The sequence below is a fragment of the Fringilla coelebs genome (assembly GCF_963513975.1).
Source record: "Fringilla coelebs genome assembly, chromosome: 3".
NCBI lineage: Eukaryota > Metazoa > Chordata > Aves > Passeriformes > Fringillidae > Fringilla > Fringilla coelebs.
In genome coordinates this window covers 92,794,211-92,810,149 of record NC_140030.1, presented here as the reverse complement: position 1 = coordinate 92,810,149, position 15,939 = coordinate 92,794,211, and the positions used below count along the sequence as shown (strand labels likewise).

Sequence of the window (15,939 nt, the reverse complement as noted above, 5' to 3'; positions counted from 1 at the left end):
TAAATCAATAGCTTCTGCTAGCTTGGCCCATGAGATTATTCCCAAGGATGAAGTACTGCAATTCTCACAGAACTGGAATGCAGCTAAGAGTGCAGCAGTCACTGTATTTAGGAAATCTCAAAGTGAACAACCCAGGCTTCCAAATAATTGTAATGTGATAGGGAAGAAAAACACAGTACTGAAAGACATATGCTTGAATTATTCTCCAAAACTGGGCCCAACTCTCTACCTCACTGCATAAGGATTTGTGAATGCCCAGGACTTCCAATCCTAACCATGCACCTCATGAGAATTAATAGCCTTCCCTGCTGGAAAAGGAACAGCTTCATGGTTTCCAAAGAATCACTGTCCTCCTTTTGAACAGAGACATGCCTACCGGTAAACTTCACCATGCTAGTGCAATGGCTACAAAAAATGGGGCTTGCACGGTTCCTAGGCCAAAAGCAAAGCAGACACACAGGCACTGCCATGGCACAACAACAATATTCCACAGCATCCCAAAGGCAGGCACAGTGGAGCTGCAGCTCCAGAAGAACAGGAAGCTGAGCTCCTGCCTAATCTCCAACATGACAGTAGTTACAAGCACCAGAGTCCTGCATTTGCAGTCCTGTATTTCCAGCGCTGCTGGTGAATCTCTGCTGCAAAGTTTGCTAGTTTAGGCAAAGCTCCAATGCACTTGGAGCAAAAGCTACTATTCCAAAGCAGCCTCCTGAAAAAGTCACTTGCCAAGGAGCGTATCACCTTCCCTACATTTCCTGATTGCTGTCAAATATTTACAGCTAGCATTATCTCCTCTCCTAACAACAAATCCCCAGCTTTGCAAGCCAGAGCGCTGCCGTGGTGTTGTCTATCAATTGCTGCGTGCGGCAAGCCTCTTCAGCAGGAAGTTTCTTGAGTGCTCTCCAGATTGATAGGAACTCCAGCTTGTTTATGCTTAAAGAGATTTGACAGCTTCTAACAGCCACTTAAACTTTGATGTCCCATGGAAGCCCCCCAGCCTATTTTGAAGCATCTGTTTCTAAAATTTCAGTTGTTAGTAGTGCCAGGAAGAAGCGAGGCCTTATTAACATCAGATTGGCTCTCTCCCACACTAGAACTTGGCAAGTGCTTTCCAAAAAAGCTACAAGATAACTTTATGGACTTTTGTGCTTCTGATGCATCCTTGAAGCCTGTCACTGTGGAGGGGAGAAAAATCTCTAAAAGAACCCAAGACCTCACTCACCAACTCTAGGCATGTTACACCATCATGATTTACCAAAACAACCGACCAACCAAGGTCTTCCTCTTGAATCTGTGGGCAAGCTTGCAGAATTCCACACAAAACCTAACAGTGCTGCTCTTAATAATATAGTTAAAATCTACCATGAACAGGAAACAGTGAGCAGCTTAGCAAACATATATTGTCCATTCATAACATTAAAACCTCTGAATTTGCTACAATATGAGCCGCTACCCATTTAATTAGTATTTTACCCTTCAAACTCACAATGGTGTAGCTAACATACCTAACATCATAAATCAGCACCACTTACAAATTTGACTGGCACAATATTACTGCTTACTAGAATTACTTGGAGTATGAATATTTAGAGCATTCACAAGTCATTAAATAAAATTTCAAGAGGCTATTACTTAAAAAGTACCATCTTAGAAATTTTTATCCTTTCCCAACATCAACTACAAGCACCTTCTCTATTCATGTCTAGTCTGAGATGGACAACATTTTAAGATAGGTTTTTCTATAGGGATTCCTGGTGTTATTTTCCTTGTAATTTAAAGAATGAGTACTACTAACATAAGACTGATCTGATCAAGACCATCATCAGTGGGGTGAGCAAAACTAGTCTGCATACAGCGCAGCATAACTTTAGCCCTATTTTTATTTATACTTTATTCAGACAGAGTTAGAAGCCTTTTTCCTGAATCTCTTTCCAGCATCAGTGTCACAGCAGGGTGAGGAGCAGTGGCCATTGCCCCAGTTTGGGATTTGGAATCAGGCCCTACATCTCCAATACGCTTATTGAATACACTCTCAGGCAATTTACTCATCACTGCGTACCCCAGCTACCCCTCTTTGCAGCAGAACATATCACTCTTCCTTTCCCTTTGCATGTTCTGAGCCCAGACAGCAGGTTCATGAAAATGAAAGAGCTCTGATCGTGCCATGTCTCTATTTTTCTTATTGTTATCATAACAAAATTAACACTTCCAGAAGATTGTCTTTGTCAGCTGCTCACATTAGGCCTTCCTTAAAACTTTTGTTCTTACATCTGACCGCTTCTCCCACAAAATTCCATTACTACTCCACTCACTTTTCCAACTGTCTCAAGGAAGAACATCCTTCCTAAAGAGAAGAGCAAAACTGTAGGACTTCATAAACTGCAAAAATATTAGGAAAACTTTTTAAAGTTATGTAATTATGCTAGTCTTAAGGGCAGCTGGCATCTGACAAGGGTCGTGGGTAGGATTTTTTGTTTGGTTTGGAGCTACTTTGGTTGTGGGTTTTTAAAAATACTTTTTCTCTGAACAAAATGTAACATCTTATGTGGAGATTGCAGTTCAGGTGAAAATCTCCCAATTACTGTGTCTATTATTATATACACACTTTAAAAAAAGAGCTGCACTGTACAGAGCAGCTCTGTAAATTCCCAAGATCACCATCAGGCACTACTGCAATGTGAGGCTTTTCTTCCTGCATCAGTGCTCATGGCAAAACCAAGTCACACATTGCAGAAACATTCATTCCTGTTGCAAAGTTAAATTTAACTGGCCTCATATGACAAATTGTTCATGAAAAAGCCAAAATCTAAGTTATTAGGGGAAAAAAGAAATAATATTCAATGTAATAAAATTATCTTCTCTATCAGTCAGCTTAGTTTCTTCACATCATCCATTCTGTCTGAGTTATTAACATTTCCTAAAAAAATAACTATTAGCAACCTCAAAATTTATATTCTGTACTCATTCTAAACAAATACGGGTAATTACATTTAGGGAATATTTAAATCCAGGTGTTAGACAAAAAAAATCAAAATGTAATTATTTCGTGCCACCTGTTCCCTGTACATTTAACAGGAATTTTAGAAATAGTTTGAAGGCACAACTCTGTGGTTCTGCTTTGAACTCCTGTGTGATGCCACTAGCTATTTTCTTAAAAATCCAGATCAGAGCAATATTACCCAACAGGAAAATGCTCATGGTTTTTAGCAGCGCTATTAAATTCTTGTGGAAATACTTGTCATTTTAACTAGAAGATGCTAAAAAGATTTACTAGTCAAAGTTTACAAAAGTAGCTTTATCTCTGAGAGATAACTTTAAATAATGCAGATAGTTGTTGTAGTCAAAGCACTCCCTCTCCTGTAGAAAATAAACAGTTGGAAGCCTTCAATACTGCTACAACTCAAGTAACACATCAGGATTTGAGGCTATTTGAAGCAGGAATCAGCTTCACTGCAGAATGAGAAGGGAAGAGGGAGGGACAGAGGAACAGAGTGGGGTGTCTTACACGACACCTCTCTGCCACACTAAAATATTTTAACTGGATGTATGAGAGATTCATTTGACAATGAAGTGCACCATTGATTAAAACTGAAAACCTTTGACTCTTTTCAACAATATGCTTAAAGGAGAGACAAACCTTCTGCGTGCTGCAGCACAAGGAAGACAGACTCCTCGGAGATGATGTACTTGTGCAGACACACCATGTTGGGCACGCAGCGGGGGATGATGGTCGTTCTGCTCCTGCTGCACTCACTACTTTTCCTTAGACCCTGACAGAGAACAAAAAGGTCAGTTGTACCCTCAGTTGCCTTTGGAGCCTGCTGTGCTCTGTGTTTATCAACCAAACTAATCTATCCGAGTTACTCTGGGCTTCAGAGAAACCACTCATCTGCTGCTCTATGCCCCTCGGTCCCCCGAGGCTGTGCTGATGGCATCTGGCGCATTTCCAGAGAACAGAAGATGGCACAAAGCTGCCATTAAAATCAATTACATGGGTCAATGTTTTTATTAGAATCTCTCTCAAACTAAGTCATCAGGATGACACTCAGTTATTTCCCTGTGACCTTTTTTTAAAATTTTATTTTTGCGCGTGACCAAAAGACACTATTAAAAAAATTCAATTCAAGTCTTAAAGACAAAAGAATGCTTTAGCCTCACAGGTAATCCTCACATTTCCATTTTACTTTACTAAAGACAGCAACCACCTCAATAAAAAGGAAAGGAAAGGATTAGTCTCCTTGAGAGGCAATGATTTTTGGGAGGTAGCGCAGGGATGAAGTTGCCAGAAGTGAAAAAATTGATGTGGGAGGGTGGAAGGGAGGGGAGAGAGAAAGAGAAAAAAAATTATGTCAATAGTGTGACCTATTACAATATTGATAAACATAGGCAGTTACATGGGAAATTCAATGTTACCCTATCTGCCAGTAGATAATGTGAGGTTCTAATATAAAATATTCACAAATGAACCTTTATGAGAAACAAACAGGTTTGCTGCATCGTGCACATACAATTTCAAAGGCTGATGCACAAAGTTAAGGTGGGTTGTAAGCCAGATCTGAAGCAAAGTCATAAAATGTTAACAAAGCTTCATGTTTGGGACACAGCTTTTTTTCCATCCTTCCTGCCATTAGCAGTGGAGTTCATGTCAAGGGGAGCCTAAAGTAAATGGCCACCAAAACAATACTCATAACTAAACCAATTCTCAGCATCACAGATGCTCTGAGCACATTGGGGTCTTGATCCGAACACTTTCTGAAACATAAATGAGTAATGCAAAAATTTTACTCTGACCAAATAACTGTACAGACATGTAGTGGGCTAGTAACCTTAAACTCAGTTATTTCAGACTATTGATGTAAAACATAAGGAAACAAATTTGAAGAAGGCCAGTTGTACATTTCATCCAGAACCCAATTTGGACAGCAGGATATTCCTCAGCTAAAGAAGACCAAACACAAAGCGCAGTGAATGTGCTTGCATTAAGGAGAATTTTCACCTTTGTCAGAAGCCCTGAGCCACCAAGGCTTTATAGATGTTTTAAAGCAGCACACTAAATGTGTGATTTTTTACCAAATCCTGCAAAGGTACAGGCCTCAATAACCAGAAGCATCTCAGGTGACTAAACCAGCACATCTGAGCACTAAGGATGTTAGAGAGAAAGGAAAGGAATGCAACCAAACACTGACAAAAAGAATTCCAGGGCACTTAACATGTATTACCATAACAACAATATATTGCAGGGATACCTCTATAAATTACATACAAACTGATCTTTGTGTGCTGGTATAATTTCAGAGGCCATATAATAAAAGATTTTACTCACCTTCAATATAAAAGTCTGCTGTGTTCTAGTGTCCATTACAAGCAAAACCTAAGCAAAAAGTAATCAGAATTTATTTAGGATTCACAGGAGTAAGAGAACAAAACAAGTTATGGTTCTTAAATCTAATGCTGAACACTCTTAAAAAGAAGTGATATCATCAATTCAAAAATTAAATCCCTGCAACATACAGACTTGATAACCAGTCTCTTTTTATTTTTTTAGCAAAAAAAAATTACTGAGGATATAGCTCTCCAAAATTAGGGTAACAACAACAAAAGAGAGGATTTATTTAGAGAGAAAAGTGTGGATGGGTTTGCTGCAGAGGCAAGAACACCTACAGCTGCAAAGAGCATCTCTGCTAGCAGTGCATCACCTCTACTGAAAGCACTTTAAACACAACAATGAGAGAAGCACTAAATAGCACCTACACTCTTAGCAAGCTCCATTTGGTTATGTGTTAAAAACAAAACAAAAAGATACAAGTGTATATACATTAGGAAACTGCATCTTTAGAAAGCTGGAGCCCTCCGCCTTCAAGTCACCCTGCTCAGGAACTAAGTGTTTTCAAACCCTAAGAGCACAGATGTGCTTGAAAAGCACCAGCTGCAAGATAGCCACACGAGCAGCACAAGCACAAGCTCAACCCTCCTCTAGGAACAAGTGTGCCCTCTTTGTTTATTTACAGCACACATTGTAAGCTTCCACTATAAATATTCACATACGGTTATAGCAAAATATTTGGGCTGCAAAATCAAACTCCTAAAGGGCTTCTCTCCCTTGCTGGCCCTGGGGTTACCTAACACTGGGTTGAACAGACAAGGAGCAGTGAAGATCAAGTCAGCTTGCACCCACAAAGAGTTCTTGCAGAGGAATGACACATCAGGTTGATGAAAGGCTTCATCAGGTGGCAGAAGGAGAACAGCACCCAGGCTCCCTCAGCTCCCTGCTGTGAGGGGCAGCAATGCAGCCATGCTCTGCTGTCTCTGGATGGCAGCATTCAAAACCTACTTCTCTCCCCATTGCATCTCAAACATGAGAACTGAAGTATTTTCTGATCATTTCTCTCTCACAATATTTCACCAAAGTAAATGAAGTCACAGACTCTTCCCCATTTCAAAGACCTCCTCTTTTACTAGGGTTGCAGACAATTTTAAAAGCTTTTCTGTATCTTTGGGGGGGAAAAATATCAACAGAAGTTGGTGCTACTGAGATTCTTTTAACAAAGGAATGACACACAGTTTCCATTTCAAGGGCATGGTAAGGAAAGGCAAATATTCCCAGTCTTTTGAGTTTGCCAAACAACTTTTTTAGGCCTCTTACATAGGGTTTCCAGAAACAGAGAAAACCAACTCAATAATTAACAACTGTAAAACTGGTTTTGTTATCCTTGCGTAACCAAAAGGTGTAAAATTAAAATTAAAGACAAACACAAAACCACACCAACCAACCAAAGAAAATCAACAGAACAAGTGAAAAAATAAAAGCCACTTTACAAGAAGGTGCCAAAAGAAGATAAAAATGGTTTGGAAACACGTATGTGTTTACAATCACTCTCCTTCCTCTTCTCCCAAGTTTGTTTGCAACTAGACACTGTTCACATTGAGGCAATAAATACGAGAACATATGTGATTTTTTTTTTAAATGTGCCCTTTGACTGTCAATATCTCCCAAACAGGTGTTGGCTAAATGATTATAAATTGGCCTCTGGATACACCTCTTCAACTGAGCCGTACAGGACTGGCGATAATATAATTAGACCTAAAAACATCAGGCTGGTGAATGCTTTCCATCTGTTTGGCAATAATGTTTAGTTAACAATAGTCTTTAAAAGAAGCACCTTCAACTTCAGTTCTTAAAGTTATTTATAGGGCCATTCTTAACACACCAGCACTCTTGCTAACAAGAGCTTTAGCCACTTGGAAATTATTAGCCATACGGCTGTATATGAAAAGGAATGGCAGCATTTAACATCTGTATCTCTCCAGATTTACAAGCATCAACCTCATTTAAAGTCATTTCTTAATGAACAGTTCCGTGGTCTGTATTAATATTATAGTTGCATGCACAAAGATCATAAGGAGCCAAACATTTTTTTAATACCAACAGTAGGCCAATCAGTAATGAAGCTGTCAGCATAAAGGACAGAATAATAGCTTCTTTAACCCTCAAACAGGATTTGTTCATTTGTAGAGTAGAAGACACCAATTTAAAAACTGCTCATGGGTTTGCTCACCTTTATAAAGACAAAAATCTAATTTGGTACTAATTTGATACAATTGTCTTTCCAATAAAAGGCTCCTAAAGCCATCTTTTATTCCATGATAAAACAACTGCTATAACTAAAACTGTCATGAAATAATTACCTTTGATAGCATACCTTATTGCACAAATACAATTAATGTATTCCTCCCTTTCATTTTTCACACTTGCTTATCAGCACTGTATTAGCATATGGTGCAACAGAAGAGATTACTGAGCCCTCTCCCCGTAAGTTGAGGTACAGAAGCACCACCATCAAGGCCAATAAAGCAGGCAGCAGGTCCCTGTAGGGTAACTTCATCTGCTATATTGCAGCATCAACACCAAAGCAGCAGCTACACTTTTATACCTGCAATAACAACAACTAACATCCCTGTGCCTTTGAGGTTAACTACATACATGGACTACCCAGTCCCACTAACCAGCTCCTTTCTTTTTGCTTCCTATCAAGCATCCTACCTTCCCCGAGTGACTAACACCTCATTTACAGCTGCACTTCCTTTTAGGGACAATTATTTCTTTGTTGATCCAGTACCAACCTTTGGCTAGACCGTTTACTTCAAAAGGGACTTCAAGAAGCCCAGGAAGATCCTTAGAAGTAACTTCAGAAATTCATGTAGTGATGGACCATTTGGCCCTGGCAGACTGCAGACTTTACATGGGCCCACCAAATCAAAACCCTGATTCAAGGGAAAGCAGCCTGCATGCATTATTACGAAGATGTGGTTTAACCAGATTCTCCCAAATAATTAAAGGACAATGTGAATGGGTAAGTCACTATCAGAAAGCTATTTCAGGAAGGGGTAAGTCCAGGAAAGAGAGGGTCACGAGCATATTTGCTTGAATTTTTATCACTAATCCAGAGCCGAGAAAGGTCAGCAGCTCTTGGATGCATTACAACACTGCTGCAGAAGGGCACAACTGACCCAGGTGCCAACTTACACTCCCCACCTCATGCTTTACAGCCAATTCATAGACAGCAGTGCACCAAGTCTCCTGTTTGCATTCCTTCACATTTCCCTCCCGTGGTAAAAGTGGTTCCTTTTTAAAATGCAAAGTGACAAGTCCTCACCCTAAAGGCACGATAGGACAAAACAGGATTCCACAGAGCATTCCCTGGGACAGAGCTCTGCTATTGTCCAGAGCAGTTCACACAAAGATGCTGGCATTAGCCGAGACTGCTTCTAGCTCACAGAGCTGATAGAACCTCTTTCACCATCTAAGTTGTCATATTTAACTTCTCCCAACAATGAACTGCCAGCTGTAACATTCAGCATCCTGTCTCAGAGAGGAGGGACAGGAAGGCACAGCAGGGCACTCCTGGGCACTGAGCAACTAGACTGTGACACAAAAGGAGACAAGACAAAATCCTATTTGCGATACTAATGGATGAAGGTCCACACATCATGCTGGCTCTTACAGCTCTGTTGCTTACTCATTCTTTCTCTATTTTTTTGCACTGATGACAACCTCAACATGGCCAAAAACACTGACACACAAACAGCAATCACCACAAATAAATATCTAATGTAAATAAGTGTCTTCAGCAGCACAGACATCCTAATTTTGTACAAGCACTGGAGCTCTCAGGAACATCCCAAAAATCAAGTGAACACAGCAGCACTGCATGAGAGCATCTCAGTAAAGTGCAGACAGCAATACCCCTCCATGATGCCAAATAGGATTTCCTACTTGCGAATTTTTTTTCCTTTCCTAAGTCAAGAGTTAATTCTGATGCTGACAGCAGCTACTTAAAAAAATTAGCTTCTTAGATTTGATTTACAGTGTACCCAACAGCTTAGAGGAAAATAAATTCAATTCAATTCAATATAGTAGGTCCAATTAATTGGAAAAAAATAAAATAAAACCTGCTTGGTAAATAACCACAGTCTAGCTTTAAGAAAACAGTTAATTTTAAGATCCTCTAAATGCACAGAAATTAGCAAATGTTTCGGTATGCTAATTTTTTTTAATTAAAAGATATTTCTGCAGTAAAAGCTCTTTCATATGCACTACTGATTCTTCATCAAACGTTAAGTTTCCAACTTAACACCAGTATAGCCGGTGGCAGCCTGAAGGTTTACCATCTGCTGCCACCCAAAGTCACGGTGGCCACCTTCAGAACATATGCATCAAAGCCCTGAGATAAGAGACTGAAGGAATACTGCAGAAGTCAGCATAAGGGGGAGCACAGACCCAGGGGCAGGCAACAAGCAAGTCACCAGGAAAAGAGAACGTGGTGAACCAGCAGTCACCCCAGCGAGCAGCCAGCCAAGGGCACAGGGGACAGCTCTGGGAGAAGGAAGGGCTGCTCTGAGCGCGCTGCTCTCCTGCCAGTGGCTTTAACACCAGCGCACAAATCCTGTCACACATTTGCCTCCCCAGGTCCCCTTCCTTCTATGGGATTTACCCCCCCCCCCTTCTTCCCTGCCCAGCATCTCAATACTGATTTTTTTCCTAGTTTCTGTTCTTCCATAGCCCAGAACATACCTGTGCTTTTTATTTACCAGAGCAGCTTTTAATGCTAATCAAAACAAACATGTCAACACACTAGCTTACAAAAATGTGACTTTAAGTTCACCAACACGAGCGAAAAATAGCTTGTGCCTGATTAAAGAAAATTTAATAAGATCTCTTACTGCAGAATCAGACAGCAGAAAGGTTTCCAAGACAAACCACAGCTAAGGGATTGCTTTAAAACCAGCTCCATTTTGTTATTAAATTGCTGCTTTACACTGAAAACACATCATGTAAATATTGTCACCAGTGGGCCACCTATTAGGTGGTCCTTATCTGCTAAACAAATGTACCCTTATCATAGGATAGATACTCTAGCAAAAGTCCTACAAACTTGAATATGTATCAGATGATCATCTAGGATTTCTTCTCTTGTGTTTACCTCACCAGCCAGAAAATGCTGTAGTGACAGATGACAAGGAATGAGACAAGTCATCCCCCTGATCCCTGGCACGAGTATTTGGGACTGCAAGAAACCCTCAGCCAGGGCTGGAGCTCAGCTGGGTGTTGCACTCAGGACACAGCTCTGTTGATGGGCAGGAGCAGGGGTGCAATTCCTCCTGCTCTCCTCAGCTGTGCTGGCTGTCATAAGGCTACCAGGATTAAAAGATCTACTTAACATAGATTTATTCTTGTCACTTTTCAGATTACACCACCCAGACTCTCACTCATCTCCCTCTGTCGTTACAGAAAGAGATTACATTTGGCTAATATGTATGAAAAATGTGATTATTCCTTATCCTTGTACCTGTGCAATATGAATTATCTTCAGTTTGCAATTATTCCTCCTTTCAAACCATTATTCTAAGGAACTTACAGCCTGTATATTCTATGACTTGGAACAATAGTGTACTTATAAGACAAATGGTGCAGCTTTAAATAATGAAAATGCTAAGGAAGCAGCATATATTCAAATTCGAATTTTTAAATACTTTGAGCCGGTTGGTAACAGAGAGGAAAGTCCATTTTCTTGAAGTAAACTAAAAACTGGCCAATAAATTACAAATGATGAAATATTAACCGAGAAAATATATCTGGCAGGTTTTACTAATGAAAGCATTTTACAATATGAAATGCCACTGGCATCCCAGAGTAATTACCTGGCACAAATTATGTATTAAGCAACTTAGTAACAATTAGGAAGACAAACTTATATAATCTTGGTTTAAAAGAAAATATCTCAATAATTTATTTCTTTCTGAAGGCCAGAAGACATATAGTATAGACTGCAGAAGAACATTCAGCGATGTAATTTCTTCTTTCTAAAGGCAAGGGCAAAATTTGCATTACTCTACCAAATCTCACTCAAGTCAAAAGAAGTTTTAGTGAGACAAACAGTAAAGAAGCTAGAGAGAAACATGGGTTACAACAACAAACACTGAGAAATGTTCAGATCTGTGTAAATGGAAAGATTTCAGGAAAACAAGTGGCAGGTGTTTGGGGGCAGGGAAGAAGGGACAGGACCCTTCATAACTGGCAGACAGACTACGTCTTAAAGTTGAGCAAGCTTTGTCACTTGGGGCTTGAAGCCTGACAGTAGTTTAGGAATAATCCCACAGCAGTAGGGAAAGGAAGGTGGTGAGCCAAGAAATCAGTTTCGACAATAACTCTGTAGTTGGTTTGATTTTGTAGGACTTGGCAAGCCACTTAAGAAACTAAAAGGTTATCAAAACATCAAACCAGCTATTAGAAGTTTATTTGTATGAATAGTTTCTATTATTACTCAGTTGCAGATTTCTGACGTTTTTCTACTGCTATTTTCCATTCTGCCCTGTTTGTATGTACATTCCAGCTCCCTTTCCCCCACACCTCTTAGGCACACACAGCCACTCAGTCAAATCTGTAAGATGATCTAAAGGTGCTCACAGAGTGCACCTGAGAGCCAGGGGAGAGAAAACATCTGCTACGGTCAACTCGGTTTCACAGCTGCAACAGTCTTTAATCTCCCCTCACAATAAAAGGCTGAATATTTAAGTTCCTAACAAACACTAACAGGACATAGTTAGCTGTGTCTGTTACTCAGGCACAACACCACACATGCTGCCGTAAGTAAGGACTACTCCTCCAACCCCTCTGATTAAATTTCATTAGAACTAGCCATAACCTGTTTGAATTCTACTCTGGGTCTGCAGATTGTGCATGTGAAGTTGACATACATTCTACCTATTTCTGCCTTTTGTCACTTTCACTCATTAAGCAGACAATGAGTGATCACACTTTATAAATAATTAATAATATTAATTTGGTTCTCTTGCATATTTTTAGTCACTTCACCAAAATGTACAGCCACCAGAATTAGGGCTTCTCAGGACAGCATGGGAGACACAAAACCCCCCATATTCACAATTGACAGAATTGCTTCCATTTTCTAAAAAACGTTATCCATCTCAGAAACTCCAAAAATAATTTTACCACAAGGCCCTGATGAGAGTATATGATTTTATTAGGTTTCATAATAAAGCTTAACAGTGTATTGAACAACAAGCTCAAATGCATGGACAGCTGTGGAGAACTGAACACCGCCAGTGCCAGTACCGACAGTGTGCCTTGATGGGGGACTGGGGAGGGGATAGAAGAGACATAAAAGACAGCCATTGGTTACAGAGGCATAGTTATTACTTAATGCACTCTGCTTTCAAGGTGAATCTTTAAATTGAATGAATCTAAATAACAGAGGGTTCTAAAGAATAAGAAATTGGGTTTGAAACAGCACTGTGAAGGTATCCAGCAGCACCATAACAAAGTCGTTTCTTTAGGGGCCGGTTGTAGCTTCAAAGGAAAGATTTGCCTAGGGCAGAAACTCAGCACAGAACCTGCAACCTTGATTTTTAATTAGGCAAATTTTGAAAGCAAAACTCTTCCCTATTCCAAAAAAAGAAGTTTCCTACTTTAAGGTGCATGAGATGATAAAATAATTTATCATTCGTAGTTGGTGATAACAACAGCTACAATATTTAGGTATTTGTTTCCAACGCAGTACCTCTGGTAACATCAATAAGAGCCTTGCTGCCCAAAGAGCAGCACCTCACATTTCACAAGGTTTGCAGGACAAAAGCCACCTTTACAATTAGATTACACCTCCATTTTCAGAAACCTACTCACCAGCAGGCTCTTTACATATTAAACATATAAAATACCTGCAAACACCACCTCCTTACCTTTTGACACCGTGAAGTGAGCAAACACAGCAGCAGCAGAACTCAGAAAAAAAAAAAAAAGGCTTCCTCAAGCAAAATATAAGTCCACTTTGGTCTACTAAAATAGTTAGATTTATACTGCAGCCTTTGCACGAGAGCAAAAGCAGAAGGATGGAAGCAAGGCACATATGGGCATACTTCCCTGAATGTTCACAATAATTTAAGGAGTTTAATAACGCTAAGATCTCTAGCTCTCAGATTTAGCAGAATAGGGTCAAAGCAACAAAAATTACTGAGGTGACAAGGAAGGGAAAGGGCAGACAGGGAAAGAAAGATTGCAAACTGGGAATAAACTAGGCTAAAATTAAGTATCTAACCATTCTGCCTAGTCTAAAATAGTTTGAAAAACCCAGAGTTTCAGGTAGCAACAAGCATTTTGTCCATGAAAATGAAGCCAATTCAAAACACTTGAAGAGGCTTCAAAAGAAGAACAAAGAGTGACATTACTCTAAGGGAAAGCACTGAACCTTTCAGCATTTGAATGAGGGAAGGTTAACAGCTGCTTTTCTCGAGGCAGCACTGTAGCAGGCAGACACCACTCTGGGCTTCAGCAGCGGGAGAACGAGTCTGCAAACCAACCAACACCATTTTAAGTTGGTGTGTTTAAGCCAGTCTTGCACAGGGTTAGCCAAGCCAGCAGTTACAATGCCAGTGGCTTACCACACCCCCATTTTCTGCTGAAACCAAAGCAGCTACCTTAGGGTTAGAATGGAAGAGTATTTTCAGGCAAAACTCCGCATGGTGGTGACTCGGTTACAGCCTTGTGCCCAAAAGCATAGCATCTTCAATGCTGGCCCTGGAAACCAAAATCCATTTTCAGGAACAAGCACACTATGTCATCTACTTGGCTGCAGCAAGGATACTTACACATTGATTGGATTTCTCCATCATGAGAGCTTTAGGGCATATGGAAGCAGAGAAGGAGGGAAATGGTGAGGAAGGAAGGGAGATGGTGCTTTAAACCAAAGGCAGGGACATCATCTCCAGCCCACAGATACATTGCACACTTTTGTTTCATATTCACATGCATTTTGTGTATGCATTATAAAACCAAATAAAATATTCTCTGGGCATAGAGCAGGTTTTCATTTGCCTCCCAATTTTACAGACCCCTAGAAATACATGCTAAAAACCAGCATACTCAGAATAAGCTAAGATTGTGGCACGAGAATCTGGAAGAAGGAACACAGAGTACAAAGACACCTGAAAGAATCCGGCTCCCTTTTCTACACAGTAATTAAACGTGAACTCTGAGCCCTATGATACTGCTCACACAGGAGCATTCCAGCTGTATGCACAGGCCTGCTACTCCTTGCATACATCTTCAGCTCAGAGAATCCTGTGTTTTTGTCATCATTAGAACCCTGATTCTCCCCAGTTCTGCTTCAAAGATCTGTTCAGCTCACACTTGGGATGCTTACAGAAACTGCTCAGAGAGAGCTAAGGAGATCTGGTACCACCAAGGACTGCAAAAGGTTCCTTCTGGTCAAGCATCTTTTCCAGCAGCTGTTCATTAGCACTACACAATAATGGAGATATTGAGAAAATCTTTCTGGATCCATTTCCAACATTTCTGCAGGCTCACTCTGTCAGAATAACTCACAAAATCCATGCACACTGCATCCATTTAGTGGCTACTAACTTAGTTAGCACCTACTAACAGGTGCCACAGGTAGGTGGTCTTTCCAACATGTCTCTCTGATATGTATACAGAGTGGAATACAGGCTAAATTCTGTACTTACAACTGAGGAAAGAAGACACAATGAATATGAAGTCAGAGCTTAGAAAACCTTGTGTGCTATAAAAACAACCATAATACCTAATGTATACAGCCCCCTAAGGAGAAGTTATCAACTTATGCACACAATTACCACGAAACAGGCAAAGAAAAACAAAACCCAGTCCCAATAGCTAGCTTCAGTCCAACAAGAAAAAGCAACCAAGAAATACAGACCTCAAGGGATGAGCCACAGGTTTTTGATGCACGTTACAAATGCATAAATTGACCATGCATCAGTAGCTCATGCACAAACTAGGGACTACATAAGGAACTATCAAAAGACACAAGGGATTTGGCACAGCAAAAAGGAAACGAGCCGTTACAGTCTGCATTAGCCACTGTCACACTGCTGAATAATGCATCATCTTAAAAGTATTTGGTAAGGTGGTAACTAATCAGCATTATCAAAACAACCCAACAATTCTTCTGGTCTCTTAATTAGGCTTGCAAAAAAATCCGTATGGTCCTTTACTGTTTACAGACGGGTATTATCCTGGGATTCTGGAAGACATTATTTGCATGACTCAAAAATAAGCTTGGCTTCATTGCTGAATCTCTGTCTTGGCAAGGGATTTCAATTCTGAATTCTCAGGGAAGGAGAACAGTCGTGTGTGTCCCCAGCTCCCATTTCAAGTAAGAGTTCAAAAGTAAGAATTTCTACCCTTCTATATTTTCAGTATCCACCAGGCTGCTCAACTGAAAACACATCAACCTGTCCTTAGCCCAGCACGGCAACCATGATTTCATTTTTGAAAAACAGGCCTCATCCTATTGAATGCTACCAAACATGTACCTTATCCTTTAGCTCAAATACATTTTGCATGACCTTACATGAATTGCTTAGATAAAAGCCTTTTTTTTC

The 15,939-nt window shown here is 40.2% G+C and overlaps 1 protein-coding gene across 3 annotated transcripts in view; it reads right to left on the bottom strand.

Moving 5' to 3' along the window:
• Positions 1 to 15,939, bottom strand: part of RPS6KC1 (ribosomal protein S6 kinase C1) — an 85,118-nt gene that overhangs the window by 24,043 nt on the left and 45,136 nt on the right. For all 3 annotated transcript variants that reach the window (XM_084201900.1, XM_084201898.1, XM_084201899.1), the window contains exons 10-11: positions 5,324 to 5,371; positions 3,638 to 3,770 (exon numbers count right to left, since the gene is read on the bottom strand). In XM_084201900.1, coding sequence (XP_084058026.1) covers positions 3,638 to 3,770; positions 5,324 to 5,371 — 181 coding nt within the window. The remainder of the gene's footprint in view (positions 1 to 3,637; positions 3,771 to 5,323; positions 5,372 to 15,939) is intronic.